The sequence below is a fragment of the Haliotis rubra genome, unplaced genomic scaffold, assembly GCF_003918875.1.
Source record: "Haliotis rubra isolate DU_JTF1 unplaced genomic scaffold, ASM391887v1 Scf20, whole genome shotgun sequence".
Taxonomy (NCBI): domain Eukaryota; kingdom Metazoa; phylum Mollusca; class Gastropoda; order Lepetellida; family Haliotidae; genus Haliotis; species Haliotis rubra.
Window position 1 is genome coordinate 2,232,183 of NW_025766003.1, and position 19,987 is coordinate 2,252,169.

General features: G+C 39.3%; 1 protein-coding gene across 1 annotated transcript; it reads left to right on the plus strand.

The window, feature by feature from the left end:
* Positions 1–74: 74 nt before the first annotated feature.
* On the plus strand, positions 75–19,564 carry LOC124275585 (plasminogen-like). The gene is made up of 4 exons (XM_046711175.1): positions 75–622; positions 12,812–12,896; positions 17,770–18,079; positions 18,357–19,564. Exons 1-3 carry the CDS (start codon positions 314–316, stop codon positions 18,042–18,044), a joined length of 669 nt encoding a protein of 222 aa, XP_046567131.1. The 5' UTR covers positions 75–313; the 3' UTR covers positions 18,045–18,079; positions 18,357–19,564.
* Positions 19,565–19,987: the final 423 nt, after the last annotated feature.

Sequence of the window (19,987 nt, forward strand, 5' to 3'; positions counted from 1 at the left end):
GTGTAAAGAGATTCTAAGATCAACATCGTTTGCCCAGTGTTATCAATACGCTTTGGATGAATTCTATTTGTCATATGCTTCAATTACAATGCCTCGTTTCTGCTATTGATTATTAATGAGACAAGCAGAACCTGTTCCCATTGTTCGTACACGACGACGCTGTGATGGAAGCTTTAGATACCTGTTCAGGTGTTCTGTTAGTCTAACATTTCTCACCTGCAGATTATACACACTTCAAACTGGATGACTTTTTCCAAGTTCCTTAGGGTGGTTCGGATGTACACCATTTAGCCATTTCACATGAGACAGGGATATGTGGGTGCTTAGTCTTGGAGTACTATTCTGTGGAGTTCCTGTAGCGGAATTGTCTTGTTTTGGCGTCAGTGGCAACATGGGGTACCTGTCTAGTCAAAGGTTGACTGACTATACCTACATCAATGACACCACTGCAACTGTTGATGTGTGTGCTCTTCTCTGTGTCGTCGAGCCCCTCTGTAAATCTTTTAACTACCATGTACTTTCTGGAGCGTGTGAAAGGAATACTGAAACGGGAGTTACCAAGCCGACTAATCTTCAGTCGGTTGCAAACTGGGTGAATACGGAATCTGTGCAAATACCGAAGGTATACTTTGTTTTGTTTGATTTTTTTGCAGGTGCGTTTTTTTTTGTTTGGTGTCCTTAACCATCACACGGATGCAATATTTTCAAAAGCTGATACTGTCCAACCTACTGCTGTCTTTTGATGTCTCGGTATGGTAAATCAAATTAACATCCTTTTTTGTGAAAAATATGTATTTTCATTTCATTGATCGATTGATTTTCTGTATTACGTAACGAAATATTCTAGCTGATTTCATAAACAAGTCTACAATAATGTGACTTTAGTACAAAACAGTTCAAAACCACAACCTGTGGTGTGTTTTATCACTGGGGTGTGACGAATTTCACGCAAAACCTATATAGTCGTGATTATGTATCTGGTAACATCGCTAGTAACAAGTGGATGAATCATCAATGGAGTGTACTGCCGCTTTGAACTGTGTTTTAATTGTTTCACAGCGTGTTAGTTTATTGAGGGAGGTTTACCACAAAACACCTGTATCATAATTACAGATACCAGCAGCAATGGCGCCAAAGTCCCATGTGATGAATTATGTAAAATGTCAGCATATATTAAACAGAAAGATATAGTTAAGTCTTATAACTTCGCCATTGAACACAATAGCAAAGTCGCGTATCCATGGATTATCTCCGTAAACAGATAAATGGACGTTTAAAAAGTTTTTAAAAAACTTTCCTATTTTACGTTATGTTATGTCATATTGTCTTATACACCTACCCACTTTGGCCTAAAAAATATGTTTTAGCAGTAATTGAAAAAAAGTCAACAAAAGAACAATGAACAAAAAATAGATTATACATCATAAACTGAAAATAATTGTTCATTTATCTTACAAAATAACAACGATAGTCCACGTCCAAGTGTTGTATATTTCCAATACATCATACTAAGTACACCAAATTAGTGTTTTGGGAGGCTGCTTAATTCTCACACTAGAAAACACTACTTCCCTAACGTTTACAACATCTGAGAATAACGACATTATATAAAATACAAACATCCAAAAATAACTACAAAATGAGAGGGGCGGTGGGGTAGCCTAGTGTTTAAAGCGTTGGCTCGTCACGCCGAAGACCCGGGTTCGATTCCCCACGTGGGTACAGTGTGTGAAGCCCATTTGTCGTGTCCCCGCCGTGATATTACTGGAATTTTGCTTAAAGCGGCGTTAAACCGTACTCACTCACAAAATGAGAAACGTCATCATCAAAGAAAAACTACCTTAGTGGTGGGGGATACATTGGTACTAGTTGGTTATGTGGGATTTTCTGAGTCCAGTTTTAATTAGAAATATACCTAAGGCATTGAAGGTTTGGTTTAGTGGGTGAAGACTGATGTTAGGTGTGTGTTGGTATCCAGTGAACTCTGAAACACCATACTGTGTTTGTTGTCATATGAGCTTGTAACTCAAATAACTGTCATCAAGGTCTATATTGTCACTATCAAGGTCTCAGATATATACTGAACTACTTTAGAAACGCACCACCGGAATAAAACGTTTAATCTCCGTGATAAATGACGAAAACTTGTCACTGCTGACACTGAAACTGTCAATCAAGATGGAAACATAAGAAAAGGAAAAGGCAGTCATTCATCATTTAGTGCCATAAATTAACGACAACATTGAAGGGGGTCAAACTTAAATTTCACGCCCGCTCAAAACTTCCACACAGTCATTGTCAGTAATGGGTATGGCCATCAATTGCGTCGAGCCCAGCCACGGCAGGACAGGAAGCTGTTTTGCTGAAGAAAGTTCATTTCATGTCCAGCAGTATGGGGCCGTGCTTTATCCTGCTGCTAAATGTGAAGAAGCTGAGCTGCCGCCATGTAGGGAACGACTGTTGTTCGTAGTACCTCCGCTGTATATGTTTAAGCTGTAACAGTAACAGATTTGTAGACGTGTCCAGCCATGTCTACTGTAGCAATCCTTCCCCAACACATAACGCTTCCACAAACCCAGCGGTTCAGCTGCTGAAGTCAACAATCTCCAAGTCGACGCCGGACTCTTATCCTTCCAACCATCCTTCTGACTGAGATGAGATCTGGACTCAGTAAAGAGAACATGTACGCACACACAGTCCTAGCTGACGTAATGGTAGTGTCTGTTCTGGATGCTGGCTTGAACCTGTTCCTTAAATGAGTGAGGACGACGTGACGATCTCGGGCCGGGGTCGTGACACATGGTTGCCCTGGGTGTGGTCGACCACGTTTTGCCAGTTTGTCGTAGGTGCTGTGATAACCTGACGATTTTGAACAATTTTGACAATTAAACCTTCTGGCCACTTGACCTGTAGACAAACGTCTCAGCAAAATGGTGGATCACGTGTTTCTCGGTGTGCATCTCGTTGTTCCGTCATAGTCATATTCCTTCAGGCATAGTTCGGGTTCTAAATTCCTTCCTCTTATTCCATGATCAATGATGATAGGGTGATACGTTTCTCAAGCAGTTCAGAATAACAAAAAAGGGGTGAAACAAGGTCAAAACAAAGTTCATTTCACGACAAGTTCAACAATGCTCACTGTACATACCCATATTAAACTATACACGCATTTCAAACAAATGGATTTGCCTACAAAATGAGACATAAACAAGCCCCCAAATCGAAAACATACTTTGGAAGCTATGGTGTTTGGAAGCTCGGAAAATCGTGAGTTTTCGATTCCGAGCCAAAATCCCTGCTCAGAACATGCACCGCTAATTTCTTGTTTATTGAATCGTGAACATAAGCTGCTATAAATAATATATGTTCCATCAGATCGCAGGTTCTATTCAGTGCGGGGCAAAATGGTCACGGTCGTCAGTGGCGATATAGGTGTGTTTGCAATGAATGATGTACATAAGCTCATTGGCAGTTAGGTTCATGTATAAGTTAGTATGATATGTTTTAAGCTTTTTGAGTATATTTCTCAGTTTAATATTTGCATTTGGCAGTTACTGTGCAACTTTGGGAAGAGGTTTATTTTGATAGTCTTTTGATTTATGGCATGTTTAAGTTAACTTCTGGGAGTTTGAATGCCACTTCTGGCAGTTTGGTGGACATTTTCGTTACTAAACACACCGACATGGGCGGGGATGAATGTGAACTCCACCTTTTTACCTAAGCCGTGTAGATCCTGACTATATACATGTACTCAATATACTTTCACAAATCACCGTCATGCAATACATCGATATCTTTTAATATGTTTGCATACTTTATCTCTGTGTGTCCAATAGTGGTGATCATGGTAATACTGATTGAATACACTTGCAATATGTTTTCTGACATAATATTCTCAGTAAATAGATTATGGAAAGATGACCAGAAGGTAAAGAACTCGCTGTTATTGCATGTAGAGTAAGCATTATATTTTGTAATTTCATACTATTTTTATATCTCCCCTACTACGTGCTTGAAATTTGGAACGTGTTGTTTTATTTTTTGTGTATATATTACCTGTTTCTCAACAACACATATTGCATTTAAAGAATTATTATTTCCCCCTTTAAATAAAAGTAAAATGTTTTCTGGTGTAAAGTCGATGTTGCCTTCCGTTACAGTCATTAGTCAAACTCTCCCAAATCTTTTTAACATGACAACAGCTACAGAATAGATGGACAATTTTTTCTAATTCTTTTGAGCAAAATGTACATATAGGAGTGTCTTTTAGACTGATTTTATTTAAGAAGATTTTTTTTATGTATAATATCATATAAGATCTTCATCAAATTACTACATATTGTAAATCGATTTTGGCATCATATATAAGTTTCGTAGCATTGTGTTATCATAATGTGTTTCAAAGACTCTTTCCCACCTTTCATGGGCATATGATTCATTGTAAATTTCCACACTAGTTTTAATTGTAATTGTGATACTCAAGTTGTTTTACTGTTTATGATATACATATATTCCATTTCGATGTCACATATGTTCTCGTCACGATATGGCTGAAATATTGCCGATGTGACGTGAAATAATAACTAATAACTAATAACTCACTCACTCACTACTACTCACACTTTGCTAAGGATCACAAAAATCGCAAATTTTCTGAAACGTAGATTTATAATTTGAAATTGTATCCATTTAAAACTGGATAAATAATGATATGGTAACACATCTTAAGGAAAACAGCCACTTACTTTAAGCTAACCCTTATGCACTTGATACACGAGTAACCATAACAATGGTTTTCATGGCACCAATCAACCATTTTGCAAATCATAGCACGGGTCACTTTTTCAAATTTAACCTTTTGTTTATTTGCCCTACTTTGGCCCAAGAAAGAATATATATATATGTTAAATTTACAATATTTCCTTTTATCAAGTTCAAAATTTGGACAAAGTAAAACGAATTTTAAAAGAACACTACTTCATAGACAAGTTCAAACCAATGTTAAACCATTGCAAGCTGTGACCTTGTCGCTCTAGTATGTTGACCCTATTGTGACGTCACAATATATATGTAATGACGTCATACTGTAACTGATACAATCTCCCTGAAGAGTAAAGAACGAAACATGTTGGAGAAAAACGCATTCTGTTTTTATTTATCTATGTGATAATATATATATAATTATTAACAGTTATTTCTGTAGAAATCCGAATATGCACAAAATGAATCAGCTTTTTCACTCTAACAAACTAGGAACAATTAGCAAAATTGGAAATATTTTGCAAAATAATAATGTATCACTTCAAGCAACGCCCCGACAAAAATAATCAATAACGGACGAGTGTAACATTGTTTATTTAACTGGTTAAATGTATGTACAGACAGTTTATTATTGCAACCAAGCAATATATATATATATGACCACTTTATGTTTCATACTGGTATTTGAGCTGTACATTATGATGTAAACTTGTACCTCTAATGCCGCAACACCTGTCAATAGCAGGTATGGGGTATGGGATCTACCAGATGAAATGACATACTGAAAACTTGGATCCATGCTTACAATAGGCTTAGATATTTAAACCAAATTTGACCCCACATCATAGTTTTCTGTTGAATCAATGATTTGATCCTTAGCAAAGTGTGAATAGTATATATTGGAAATAATGATATCAAAGAAAGTCTTGTCACACTGAAGGTTATGACGTATGTTGTTTGTTTATCGAAATACTTAGTTAAACAACTCAACCAACATGGACATCCTCAAATCTGTATCACAAAACAACAAACTATTTCAATGACCATAATTAAACTTTTTCTTATCGCTGAAAGTAAAATGATTTCCAATTTGCAAAACTGTTTCACGTCTACACCTATAACTCACAAGTCTTACTTTGTTGACCTTTGAGGGTTTTTTCAATTTAAGTCTTGAAACATGTTTACATCAGTCTTATTGTTCATTGTTACCGGGGCGGTATTGAAATAAGTATTGTGCATGTTTATCAATCCCGTGTTTCTTTTGGAAATACAAATATGTTTAAACCAACTACAAAACATCGAAACGATTTGATGATTATCCACCGAAACAGTCCACTGAACGAGAAGCCAAAAAAGACAAATAAAAAATAAACAGTGATGTAGTTTAGTGGCAACCGTCGTAGAAAATCAATGACGACATCGCCAAGAGATTATTGTTGTCACTCACAATAATTGCATAAAAACGAATGTTTGTTTTATTATTGCTTGACGCGGCACGCCCACCTGCTACCAAATGGGATTTACTCATAAGAAACAGAACAGGGAGCTTAGGGTTTCATGCATGGTTTGTAAAATATTTATTTTACACTACACGGCCTATTCTTGCAGATTACGTTAAAGTAATGATCGGTGTGACTAAGTTCGTATTTGGTCCTTGAAGATCCGCATGTATTCCGGGTTAGAATTGGTCTTCAGTAACTCATGCTTGTCGTAATAGGCGACTAACGGGATCGGATGGTCAGACTCGCTGACTTGGTTGACACATGTCAATATCACTAATTGAGCATGTTCATAGATCGATATTCATGCTGTGGATTACTAGATTGTGTGGTCCAGACTGGATTACTTACAGACCGCCTCGAAATAGCTTGATTATTGTTGATTGCGGCGTAAAACAACAATCAATGAAGTTCGATTTTCGTTAAAAAAAGTGAAGTGCGTGGGTCGATGTTCATGAAGCCAAACAACTGAACGTCAGGTGATAAGGAATAAACCCCACAGAGACACACAAAGTCGTTAATTGTAATCTTTTAAATAGTGTATTGTCGAAGCATCGATGCACAACAATCATTTATCATTTGCGTGACCGTCTTGAGCAGCGAAAAAAACCCTCACTTTCTCTTCCGTCAGTGATCTGTATTTGCAACCTCCTGAAAACTTGAGACCGCCTCCGTGGTGTAGTGGAACGTCCGCCCGGAGAGCGGAAGGTCGCGGGTTCGATCCCCGGCCGCGTCATACCAAAAGACCTTAAAATATGGTACTTGTTGGTCCCTGCCTGGCGCTCGGCATTAATGGGTACAAGGACTGGTCGGCTCGGAGTCAGTATAATGTGTCTGAGTGGGGTATTCAAGCTTCACTGCGGCATGGTATCTCAGTGGGCTAGCACTATAAAACCAGCTTAAGTCTGGGCTAGTACAAGCAGCCGCACATACACATGTATACACACGCACGCACGTCGTCATGTGAGCGAAATATTCTCAAGCACGACGTTAAACCCAATTTCATCTCACCTCACCTGAAAACTTCTTGTGGCGTTTTTCGAAGTTAGAGGGTCACATAAGGACAAACGTTATTGATGAACATCTTCATTATGTGATGCGACAAACGTGTTTACAGTAGCTCTCAGCCAAGCGGTATTCAACACTCTCCCTATACTTACTTGTTCAAAGTATGTCCACCACTGATTACAGCTGAAACCTAGGAAAACATTTTTGTGTTACCGTCCTTACAAAACATTCAAAGCAAAGCCTGTCAAAATTGACCAAAGCGCGGCAAAGAGAACGCAACCCTTTGCCTAATTTGTAGTATTTAAATATGTATTTATGTTTTGTCATTTTACAATATAAAACGACATTTTGTGATAAAACATTTTCAAAAATATAAGTAGCAATGGAAATATGTTATGGTGTTCTCAAAATAAGAACAAAGTGTTTCTGAAATTATTTGACACATTGTAATTACCGTCGTTTGTGAAGCAAACATGTTTTCACATGAAAAAAACTAGCCTCTACTTATATTAAATAAATACATTTTTTCAAATCGATAAGTGTACAAGATTGGACTTGTTATTTGGGGAGTTTAGAATTCGCAGTGCAGACCGTGGGTTAAAATCCAAGTATCATACACACGTATCACTGAGATCCACCTTCCCTCATCAAGCTGACACACTGTGAGTAAATATTGCTTGACGCCGCAACAGCAAGTTTGCAGCCATTCGCCGCGAGAATTGTCTTTTGATGTACAGTATATCAAAAACAAAAGTGATGTTGATAATCACTCAGTCTCCTTCGCATGAAGGCTAACAAACTGACTGTTGAGATAAAATCTATATTTTGCCATTGTTTGATTTCTTTAACGTATGCTAAGACCAAGTGGTTAGAAACTGTCCTGTAAAGTATGATTCTACCATGGCTACGTGAAATGCTCGAATTTGATTGGTCAATCAATAAAATCAGACGGTATCTTGATTGAAAATGCGTCTGATTTCACGGCGCTTCACTGCGCACGTATACAACACTGCCGCACTACTTCAGCTTGGCCACCAACATGACTAATATCAACGCAACAGACGTGATTTATTAAAACTCGAAAAATACAATTATACGATTTCTCCTCCACAATTGTTAGGGAACCTCACTATCATAATTATTATCTTCTATTATAAAAATATTCAAACTCAATGTACAATAATACATCTCTAAACATTAACAAACAATATCTAACATATAAATCAGAAAACTTTGTAAAAATATATCCCTATCTATCCCTATTTGTGCGGCAAAACGTTCGTAAACATTTACCTACCTGGTAAATGGTATATTTCTGTTTCTGTTTAGAATGGGAAATTCGCAAGATAACGGTCAGGCGGAACACAAAAAATTATGCCACTCATACTCCATCATGTCCCGTTGCATCGTTCAAAATGTAAAAAAAAATTGAACCACGAGAATTTCGCCCTCTGCCACCTTCCCCGCAAGGCTGCCACTGCTATGTTCGTACATTTTGAAAGCTTGGCCACAATCCAGTCCAAAATGATGAGAACAATGTTCCAAGGAATCCCAAGTTAGTCGCATGTACACAAAGCAGCACTGTCACTCTTTCGTCGCATGCCGGGCGGGGTGGAGGCACGTATACATGAAATCATAATCGACACTCGCCGGTCATAAATATCAACAGTCTTTGATGAGTCACAGGTCATAGGTCGATCAGAAAAGGATGTATTCTTCGATTCTGCAGGGTTCAGGTTCGACAGTCAGTCAAGTATTTTCCCCTGTCACTTCGAATTTCAACCTTTCGCAAAATGTAAACACTAGCTCGTCCGCCATTTCAAACTGTAGCGTAACTGTCTACTTCCAAGAAATTAAGTAAGTCAGACGATTCCATTTTAGTGTGGCCAGGGGAGTACAGTAACACGGCATACAAAACAATAGGCTCGTTTCGGTCGTGTGGAGTTATGATTATAAAAATCAAGCTCTTAGGTGTTACATTATTGCATTGAATAAACAGTAGTTTGTTTTCTTTGGACAGAATATTTTTTTATGTTGCAATGTAAAAAAAATACGAACGGCACCTACCACTCCCTTCACAGACGAGTTCCATTCGCCTCTCGTCCCATGCTTGATTACGCAGTGTCTTCCGCAGGACGAGGAAGTTCGATGTTAAATCGGTTATGGTAGAATGGAGATAAACATACTGTGTTTGGAAATTAGATGAATGCTAGACTGAATTGATAGTCTCTAACTTAATCATTTGAAGCATCACGCTACGCGTTCGGCTTCAAATGAAATTTAGAGACTATCAATTCGGTCTAGCATTCATCTAATTTCCAAACACAGTACCTTTATCTCCTAAATATTACCATACAAACGTTAGCTCATGAGTGCGAAATAAAAACATCAAGCGAAGGGTGCTTGGTAGTAATTGGAGTGTTGCACGGGGGTACAGGACGAAGGATCTTTACCTTTCAACAGATATGAATGCGTGTAAAAACTGTGTCTACCGCTGCAACAGAAGTTCATCGTGGTGATGTAGACCAGAAAGAGGATGACCTCCAACCAGTGGCTTGAATCAAGCTTATTGGAAACCTAGTATCCCAGCTTTGTTGCCAGTGATCATTCACATTATGTCATTTATAAGGTCTGAGGTCAAACTGCAGGAACTTTATGTTTCAAGTGGACATACTGAGAGAAGCTTTGCCATGGCATCTGCTTTACAGTTACCACTGATGCCAATACGACTTTGAAGGCAACAACACATGGTATCTCTTTCGGCTGATCATAAATTGAGGTGTTTCTCCTATATTTCAGCTAAGAGTGAGTGATTTAGTTTTCGACTTTTGATTGTCTGTAAACATGACCGACTATCAGAAAAATCAGATGCACCAGTTTTGGATGACTTTTCAAGTCATCAGGGGCCATCCATTCAAACTAATTATACAAGTAGGAATCGGTGAGTGACAGATCGATGGCAGAATATGCTCCATCATTAAATATACATTATGTTACTCTGAAATACCTTGCTTGATTATTCCTTTTGTATTCGTACAATTGGCTCTTCCCCCAAGCGTGTCGAGTCCGTTGAGATTACCCATGATGATGCTTGGCTTTTAAAGCTGATGTTACAGTGGGCCGTCACAGTCGGTGCGCTCAAGGCGGTCTCCACAGTGTGGACACACAATCGAGTTATGACATGGAATGGGCGAAATGTTGAAAATTGTAAAATCAGAGTGGACTGGGGACATACACATCCACTACGAAATCGAAATAACTGCTTTGTTAGACTGCGTAAGGGATGATTATGTAAACGTCAAGAGATAAGTATTCGTTTCAGTGATGATGCTCGTCGTTGAAACCATTTACCGCGATAACACCCTGATCTGCATGTTCCGAAATAATGTCCTTCTTAGGCCCATCATCGAGACTACGAGCCCTGTCACGCACGATGCCACAGACACATCAACCTCTGTATTGGCAAATGTCCTGATTGATAGCAAAGAATGCTGTCTCCGTGCACACTCTACAAGAAGCGAACCACTACAGAGACGAAAACATTCCTGACTTCTCCACAAATCCCAGAGATATCCTGCGAAATAGCAAAAGGTTTGAGTTTGAAGGCTAGATAATATGTAGTTCCAATAACTGAGAATCTACCCCAACTTTAAACATCATAAACAATATTTAGTGGTTTCAAATTCCTCACTGTTGGCCAATATCAAATTCCTCACCCATCGGAATCGCCTCATCTACCGCCACAGGGGCGTAACCCACAGCTAACAGGATGCCCACTTTAGTCACCTCTTACGACCAGCAATGTGGGACGTATTCTGGCCATAGTCCTCACAGGGAACTGCCCTGTGGGACACCCATTCCCTGATCATATACTTCAGAAAAGGTGGAGTCCACCTGAAGTCTGTATTTTCTTTCTTGGAAAAATCCTTTGATTTCCTCAAGATTCATCGACAATTTCTTGGAATATTCTTCATTCAGGCTGCGTTCCTGGAGAATGCTTCCGACCTTTCTTCTTAGGAAAATGTCTCTTGAAGCTCATACTTCCATGCCCTCTAGAATATCAAACCTGTTTAAATGGGCACGGGGTATCATCATTCACAATCTTTCTTTCTTACAGCTGGTCTAGGTGTAGTTTGAATTTTAGATGATTTCGATGGTGTGTGAGGAAGATTTAGGTGTTGCAGGTGATGTGAGATCACGAACGCACATGACATAAGTGTACATTCACCCAGGTCAAGTCAGTTTCACATTCAATGGATTTCATGGAGCGTATCATCACTTCAGCGAATGTTGGCATGGCTCTCAAGGAGGCGTTTCCAGAAGCTGTAGCTGAAGCGACCATTTGCCCTGCTTCTGAAAAAGCGAATCTTCTTTTGGACACTGTTAAGAGGGAAGACGTGTGAAGCAATCCACATATTTTAAATCAGATGCATATGTATTGCTGTCATGATCTTTGCCAGTGCAACGGTAACAGGCAGCATGTAATTAAATGTGTTCTGTTCATGGTTAAATGGGGAATTTTTGTTTGCTCCCCTGTGGGACATACCGACGGCTCTCTCTCGTTATTCTGCTGTTAGCCCTGGCATTATTTTTGTGTACTTTTCGTTGCAATAATGTCAGTTCATCTCGCGGATCACCTTTTATACCGTTATTGTATGAATTGCACGTGCAGTCACCAATAAACATGAATTTCGAAAAAACATCCATCATAAGCAAAAAACACTGAAGTTGGTGTGTTTAGGCTAATGATTCACATGTTGTGTGTTTGGTATATCATACTGACCACAGATGTCAAGTTTACTTTATGGGTTTTCAAAATAGTTTCGAAATTACGGGTGTAAAGTTTCTATTGTACGTCAGTTTAGTTGTGTAGTTTGGACATACTATACAGCAGAAGACCATTCTCTTTTAAATACATCTGTGTATATCTTGGTTTAACCACACACACAACTTCTTGTGTACAAAGAACACATGGAATGGTCAGCAGGGAAGGGCAAGGGTCTCTAACCGACTGCACCAAGGATACCATGAGGGCATACTGTAACAGTAACGCTGTATAATGTACCCCCAGATTGGCCCCTGGGCCACCACCATTTCGGCATACGACCCCAGTCATTGTCTTTGTTAACGTGCGTGAGTGAGTTTAGTTTTACGCCGCACTCAGTAATATTCCAGCTATATGGCGGCGGTCTGTAAATAATCGAGTCTGGACCAGACAATCCAGTGATCAACAGCATGAGCATCGATCTACGCAATTAGGATACGATGACATGCGTCAACCAAGTCAGCGAGCCTGACCACCCAATCTCGTTAGTCGCCTCTTACGACAAGCACGGGCTACTCAAGATCAATTCTAACCCGGATCTTCATTGGGTCCCTTTCTTGAAACATTGCAAATAATCAAATACATGTATGCAGTAATGAATATGAGCCCGGCAATACGACAGTGCAAGGTATTGCTGAATTTTACACTTGTTGTAAGGGCGCCAGTGCGATAGTATCCCCTCCACGTCACATAGCTTACACAAATCTTTATCTTTCAGAGTCTGGCGGGAGTCTGCGAGAATCATATGTGTCAGCCTGATGAGCAATGTAGGCCTCTAGGTGGCGTTGCAACGTGTATCAAAGGTAATTATATCATAAAAATCTAAATTGAACATGTTACCAAGTGATCACTGCGAGTAAAAGTCTCCGTAGATTGAGAATCAAGCTGCAAATAGTCCAATTACAATATATGTAAAGTAGTTAGACAAGCGTAGTTAATGAACACTTTAGGTTTCAAAGAAACTTTTGTGTAATCATGTTATGTTCAAGAAGAAACATCTCGGGGGCTATATTGTCTGGGCTATATTGGCAGTACTCTCGCTGACCATGAATAGCGAATTCTCAAAATGGCTGATCACAACGTTTATTACATATCAGAAACTGTTTATGGTTAAATAGTCCAGGAGGAGGCAGCTGAAATATTTTAAATCATATCCTCCCCCAGTACTGATTTTATTTGACGCTATTTTCAGTTACTTTGATGTCTTGGGCTCACGAAAATGCCTGTAATACTCTCAGATTGTGGTATCAGTTTGTTTGACAGGCCATTATATGTGATGGGGTCTGGGAGCATTTTAGCCACATTTGGTTTGCTGCCCAACAACACCTCAAAGTTAATCATGGATAGTTTTACTACTATCAATCTGATCACATCCACTTTTACTTCTGTGTATTGCTAAAGGATATAAACATTATTTGACTTATTTTTGTTTTTGAAAGAAAATCAAAATGGCCGCCATTTTGGACGCCATTTCGTTTTGTCGTGTTTTGCCTTCTCAGCGCTTCAATTCAACTAAAAATGAACACCGAATGTTTCCATTTACATCCAAATGGATACTTTTGATGGTTTTTGACACTTGTCTCTCCTACAGTGATGGCTGGAGCACAAAACAAGTCGTTTTGTATGGTCATATCATGGTAATACTTTTCATGGAACCCATGAAGGTCCGGGTTAGAATGAACCTTCAGTAACCCATGCTTGTCGTAAGAGGCGACTAACGGGATCGGGTGGTCAGGCTCACTGATGTGGTCGACACATGTCATCGGTTCCCAATTGCGCAGATCGATGCTCATGCTGTTGATCACTGGCTTGTCTGGTCCAGACTCGATTATTTACAGACCGATGCCATAAAGCTGGAATACTGCTGAGTGCGGCGTAAAACTCAACTCACTCATTTTTCATGGAAATGTGTGGTGGTGATGTATTTATTGAAAGATTTTGATATCTTAATTCAGAGGGGGCGGTGGTTAAAGCGTTCACTCATGACGCCCAAGACCCGGGTTCGATTCCCAACATGGGTACAATGTGTGAAGCCCATTTCTGGTGTCTCCCGTAGTGATATTGCTGAAATATTGCTCAAAGCGGCGTAAAACCATTCTCACTCACTAACTTAACTCAGAGGAACCTTTTCACAAGGCATGATTGACGCCTTTCCATCGTTTCTACTAATTATCCCCCTTTAACTTCTTTGAGCGATCCAGAATAACAGTTCGCTGGAGCAGATCGAATGTTTTTTCGCATTCTTAAATTGAACAGAAGACAGACACTAGAAGATGCAACAATAAAAATTAACAACATAAATTAATCCAATTTTTTCGATCTGTCATAAGACGCTTGTGTGAAAAAGGTCCAAGCCACATGTTGTGCCCAAGAAAATAACCGAATGTCTGGTAAACCGTATCAAAAGCCTGAGAGGAATCCATGTTGTAGCGCTGAATAAGCAATAATCAGTCAAACTTTACGTTTAGTGATTGGACCAAAAGTTGTGTATATTTGAAGAACGCGTTTGAGGGCCTAATGTATGGTTTTGCCTTCTGACTAAGACAACCTGGCTAACCAGTCCAAATCTGACAATGGCGTACGCACTTAAAAGTGGCCACCACGAAGCCCAGACATCATTAACATAGAAATCGTTCTCTGGTGGGTCTCTGCAAAAACTACCATTACTTATGAATGCTAGTGCTTTCAATCACATGAGAGACTGACTCTGATCTGTTACACAGCATGAAACTACTCTGAATAAAACATGCTTGTTTTCACTTTCATCATTCACACAGCGTAACGGAAAGTTCCTGATGACGGGCTGAGATAAAATAATACTATGTACAGATGACAAGATTTTATGGATGATCAACATCTTTATTTTGACAATGGAGACGTTTCGGTATATATTCCTATACCGTTTTCAAGGCTATGGGGGAATGAAGGAGTACACCAGTTTATATACAAGATAAGATAAAGAGATAACAATAACAAGGGTGGGAAAGCAAAGCATCAAAGAAAGTTACATGATGAGCTACAATAGCATGATGAGTGAGTGAGTTTAGTTTAGTTTTACGCCACACTCAGCAATATTCCATCTATACGGCGGCGATCTGTAAATAATCGAGTCTGGACCAGACAATCCAGTGATCAACAGCATGAACATCGATCTGCGCAATTGGGAACCAATGACATGTGTCAACCAAGCATAGTCGACTTTTGTGGCAAGCATGGGTTGCTGACGACCTATTTTACCCCGGATCTTCACGGGTCAATAGCATGACGATCAGCTAAGATAATTAGTGAATGAAAGTTAATTTGGCAGCAGTCAAGGTGGGAAGCCAGTGGTGAGGAATGTCAGTTAGGCAGGTGATGAGAAGCCAGAGTGGGTTGAGTGGATGATTATTTGTGGATTAGGTGGTTGTAAGCTGATGGGATGTAATAGCCCTGGTCCCTGTTAATAGAGGGGTTACAACGGCGTATAATTAATGCCTCGGCCAATTTACGCTGAGTGTAATCATGCTTGTTGTTTGTAGGTGTTTTGACAGTGTCTCAGTTGATGTTCTGTTGTGGAAATTTACCGAAACGTCGCCATTGTCAAAATAAAGAAGTTGATCAACCGTAAAGTCTTGTCATCTCAATACTACAACTTCTAGAATGCCACTCAAACAAATAATACCATGTACATGGGAGACTGTTAAATGAGGACTTGGCGTCGGATTCTTTGCAAAAACATGACTAAAATTGTTAGAGTTTGGAATACATCGGATATATATATATGGGGGACGCCAGAAATGGCATTCACACAATGTGCCCATGTGGCGAATCGAACCCGGGTCTTTGCCATGACAAGCGGACGCTTTAACCACGAGGCTACCCCCACCGCCCCGGAACGTAAAGGGAGTTACATGGTTACCTTCAGAAACCTTCCCACAATATATTTATATTTTGTGGTGTAATTGTTTGAGTTAAATTGTGAAAAAACATTCGAAATGTCGTAAAATGTGAAGTAATCAAGACAGTACTGGGTAAATTGAAATAGTTTAGGTATTTTTGTTAGTGAGTGTTAAAACTAAAGTATTTTTTTCTCTTCATAACAAAAACTAAGCAATAGGTTTGATTAGGAGTCATACAATACGGAAACTTTAAAAATACCTTTCATTATTCGATTCGAGAATCAATTTCGATAAATACATATTTTGTCAGGTTAAAAGATCCCTGCGCACATGGAGCCAGCCTTGAGTGAGTGAGTTTAGCTTCACGCCGCTTTCACGGCGGTGGACACCAAAAATGGACTCCACACATTGTACCCATGTTGGGAATCGAAACCTTGTCTTTGGCGTGACGACGACCGCTTTTAGAACTAGACTGGAGAAGCATTGTACCAGCTGCAATGATGTTCTGTCAGTATCATGGTCAGTGTCGCCTGTTTTCAGTATCCCCGGAGCAATGTACACCACGAAAATCTTATTAGGCAGTTCGTAATTGTCGTGTCACTCTCATCGCCCAAGAGGAAACATGTAAATAAAAATACAGAAAAAATCACTAATTGTTGAATGTATTTCGTTAAATCACTTGGTAATAGTATGTAAGTTAATTTATGATGTAGATTAAGAAAGATCAAGCTGACATGTTTTCTCATGAGTGTGCAAGGTAAGAGTGTATCTTAACATGGGGACATACATTTCCACAGCGGGCTGTTTTAATGAAATCGATAAAACCCTTCTTATAAAATCTCTGCTAAAATCTGTGTTGGTGAGCGGATCCTGGTCCAGCTAGATTCAGGCTCACACATCTGCACGCCGAATTTCAGTGCTTTAAAATCTAGCTAGGCTAGCTGTGCTTCTTATACGGTACACGTGTCCACGCGAGAGTTTCCACGACAATTAAGAATTTTTGTAGGCACAGTTTTACACCTCCAGTGATTACCAAGATCCATTCACTCTGGTCAGCAATGACAGGGGATACAGAAACAAGATTACACGACGTTCTCTCATTAGATAAGAAAAGAAAAACATTTCATAACTTCGTTATAATGAAAGGAATGAAAAGGGTTCTGTGAGTTACGCCAAGGTAAGCAGTGTTCCAACCATGTCTTATCGTCCCGCAAATACTTGCGTTCACTTGCCTACCAATGTTACCATGAGACTGCTCCAGGCTACCACAATCAGCATATCACAAAACACAACCCATCCAGATCCACAACCTCTCTAAGATCTGCAGATAAATATTTATTGACAATTCTGCATCGAAAAACTCAAATCCTTATGCTCCGATCATTCAGCCATGGAGCTTCAAAACTCTGGAACGAGCTAAGACTTTCTGCTTCTGTTGAAACTTTCAAAAGTTCTATAAAAGCCTTCCCTTTGAGAACAACGCTACAAAGTCAAACTTTAATTCAGCCACTTTATTCCTTTAAGCACTGAAAACATTTTTTTCATCATTTGTATGTTCTTGAAATAGTAGCTCTTTGCCGCCGTGATGTTGCTGGAATATTGCTAAAAGCAGCGTAAAACCAAACTCAGTCAGTCAGTAGCTCTTTGAGCATACATTATATATGGAATTCAGCGCGGTAGAAATACACATATTATTTATTATTAATTTACGCGAGGAACATTAGGCCACCAGTGTTGTCTATAGGATTCGAGAAAAAATATGCTCTTTGAAATCATGACATTATATGTTGTTTTTCAGTGAATCGATGTTACACGTTGGTGGATGGACGCGCTCGTTACGCTGGGACACGGTCTACTACAAGTATGGGCTACACGTGTCAGCGATGGGACGATCACACTACACACTCCCACGTCGGCAATGGTGACGACTCTGCATTCTTTCCTGATGATGACAGTGTGGAGGCAGCGGCCAATTATTGCCGTTCACCAACCTCTGACGGGGTAAAAGATCTCTGGTGTTATACCACAGACCCACATAAGCGTTGGGAAGCATGCGACGTGCCTCAGTGCTGAGTGGCACATTCGACAAATGCACCAAACGTCTATAGGCAGTGTAGGAAAGATAGCCCGTCCCAACGTCCGAGACGGATGAATTTTGTGGAGGACGGGTTAAAAAAAAATATCTAGTCCGTCCTCATGTCGGGTCAATTTTAGCAAACCAATGACATATATATAATGATTATAACCTTTTTGAATATTTACTGCCGAAGGTGTTTTATTTATATTTGGAGGACAGGCTAGATTTTGGCAGGACTGGTAAAAAAATTTGACCTGCCAGTCCTGTGGACAGGCTAGATTTTCTGCATCTTTCCTACACTGCTATAGGCCAACTGGCAATTGCCATAATTTTGAAAGACACAGATCTTTAGGGACAAACTGAGACGTAATACTGTAATGGGTAAGTGGATAGTTCTCTATGCACAAATTGGTGTGCACTATGCTGTTGACAGACAGAAATCTGCAATCAACACTAAATTCAGAACTATAGCTTTAAGATTTACTACATGACAAAGTCTTTCATACATATTCACATTAAGATAGCGTCATCGATGCCAATGCAACGGGAAAGATAGCAAGGTAGCCTTCGTCAGACATTTTGAGTGGGATTTCAACTTGGATTGAAGAGACGAATGAACGAGCCGTGGGTATCCAGTGGGCCAATGTCTACCAGGTCTTAATGGCATATTGCCGGGAACTACCCGAAGCAATTTATACTGAGATGAAGCCCGTGATGAACATGTCGTCTCTGTAAGCAATACAGAAAGATGCTATTCTCCTCCTTGAAAACAACTTTGGACGAAGCGATCCAGCTGAAATAATGCAAATATTTGTTTCATATCTTTGTCAGTTTCGATTAATAACATATCAAGAGACTCTTTCATTCCCTAGGGCCTGTGGGGTAGCCAAATGACAGTGTTTTATCGGCAGTTCCAATGGGGAAGGCGATCTAAATATAGTCTGGAAGCGTATGAATACAAATACGGCAAGGTCAAGGTCGCTGCGCACTGACGACTAAAAATATTGCGCCAATTTAAAAGAGTCAAATTCTGACAAATACATCTAACACGTGACACAGTGTCCATTTCAATTACCATATACCTCACTTTCTAATAATAGTTTTTAAAATCACATGTAAAATTTTATTTTCTGATAGTAACCTTACAATTCGAGAGCAGGAGATCGAAGTCACCCGCTGTCACTTCATTCGAGAGACTGGACTCCCATGACTTATTTTAACACATATGGATAATAAAAGAACTTATGAAATCGTACTACATGAGGATTAACGAAATAGCAAAATAGAGGGCCCGATCTGATATGTAGCTTAATTCCCAGATTCCCACATTCTCCTGCTTGTATAGTTGCATTTTGCCTTAAGTTAGTTTACCTATAAGATTATATGAAACTGCTGTTCACTAGTAACTTGTTAATATGAAATTACAATGCTGAATATTACACATCATAGGAACTGCGTACTTGTTGCAGTTATGCCTGCCTTTCATGTATAAAGATTAAACATATGGTATACTTCACTGAATGTGTCAATTTGTCATGCAAAAGTTTTGTCAAACAAACAAAAACATTCAAGGGTTAAAAAACGACATCAAATTCAATCCTTTTATTGACAGTTACATGAATCATGACAAAACCATCGATTCAAACCCCAGAAAATGTGAGAGTAAAACTGAACTGCCAACTATGTTTGAAAAGAAGAAATTTGACAAACAAGATTTACCGAATGGAAAGCCTCTCTCTATATATTCCCGACACAAGTAGGGTGAACTTTGCGACAATGTTCAGGAAGTTTTTTGTTACTATAGCCATGAGAATCTTATGTATGCACAATATCTACAAGCCTTAAATCACTTACTTTCTCTCATTCACATATAAGTACACACACATATATATATGTGTGTGTGTGTGTGTGTGTGTGTGTGTAAATGGTTGATATACAC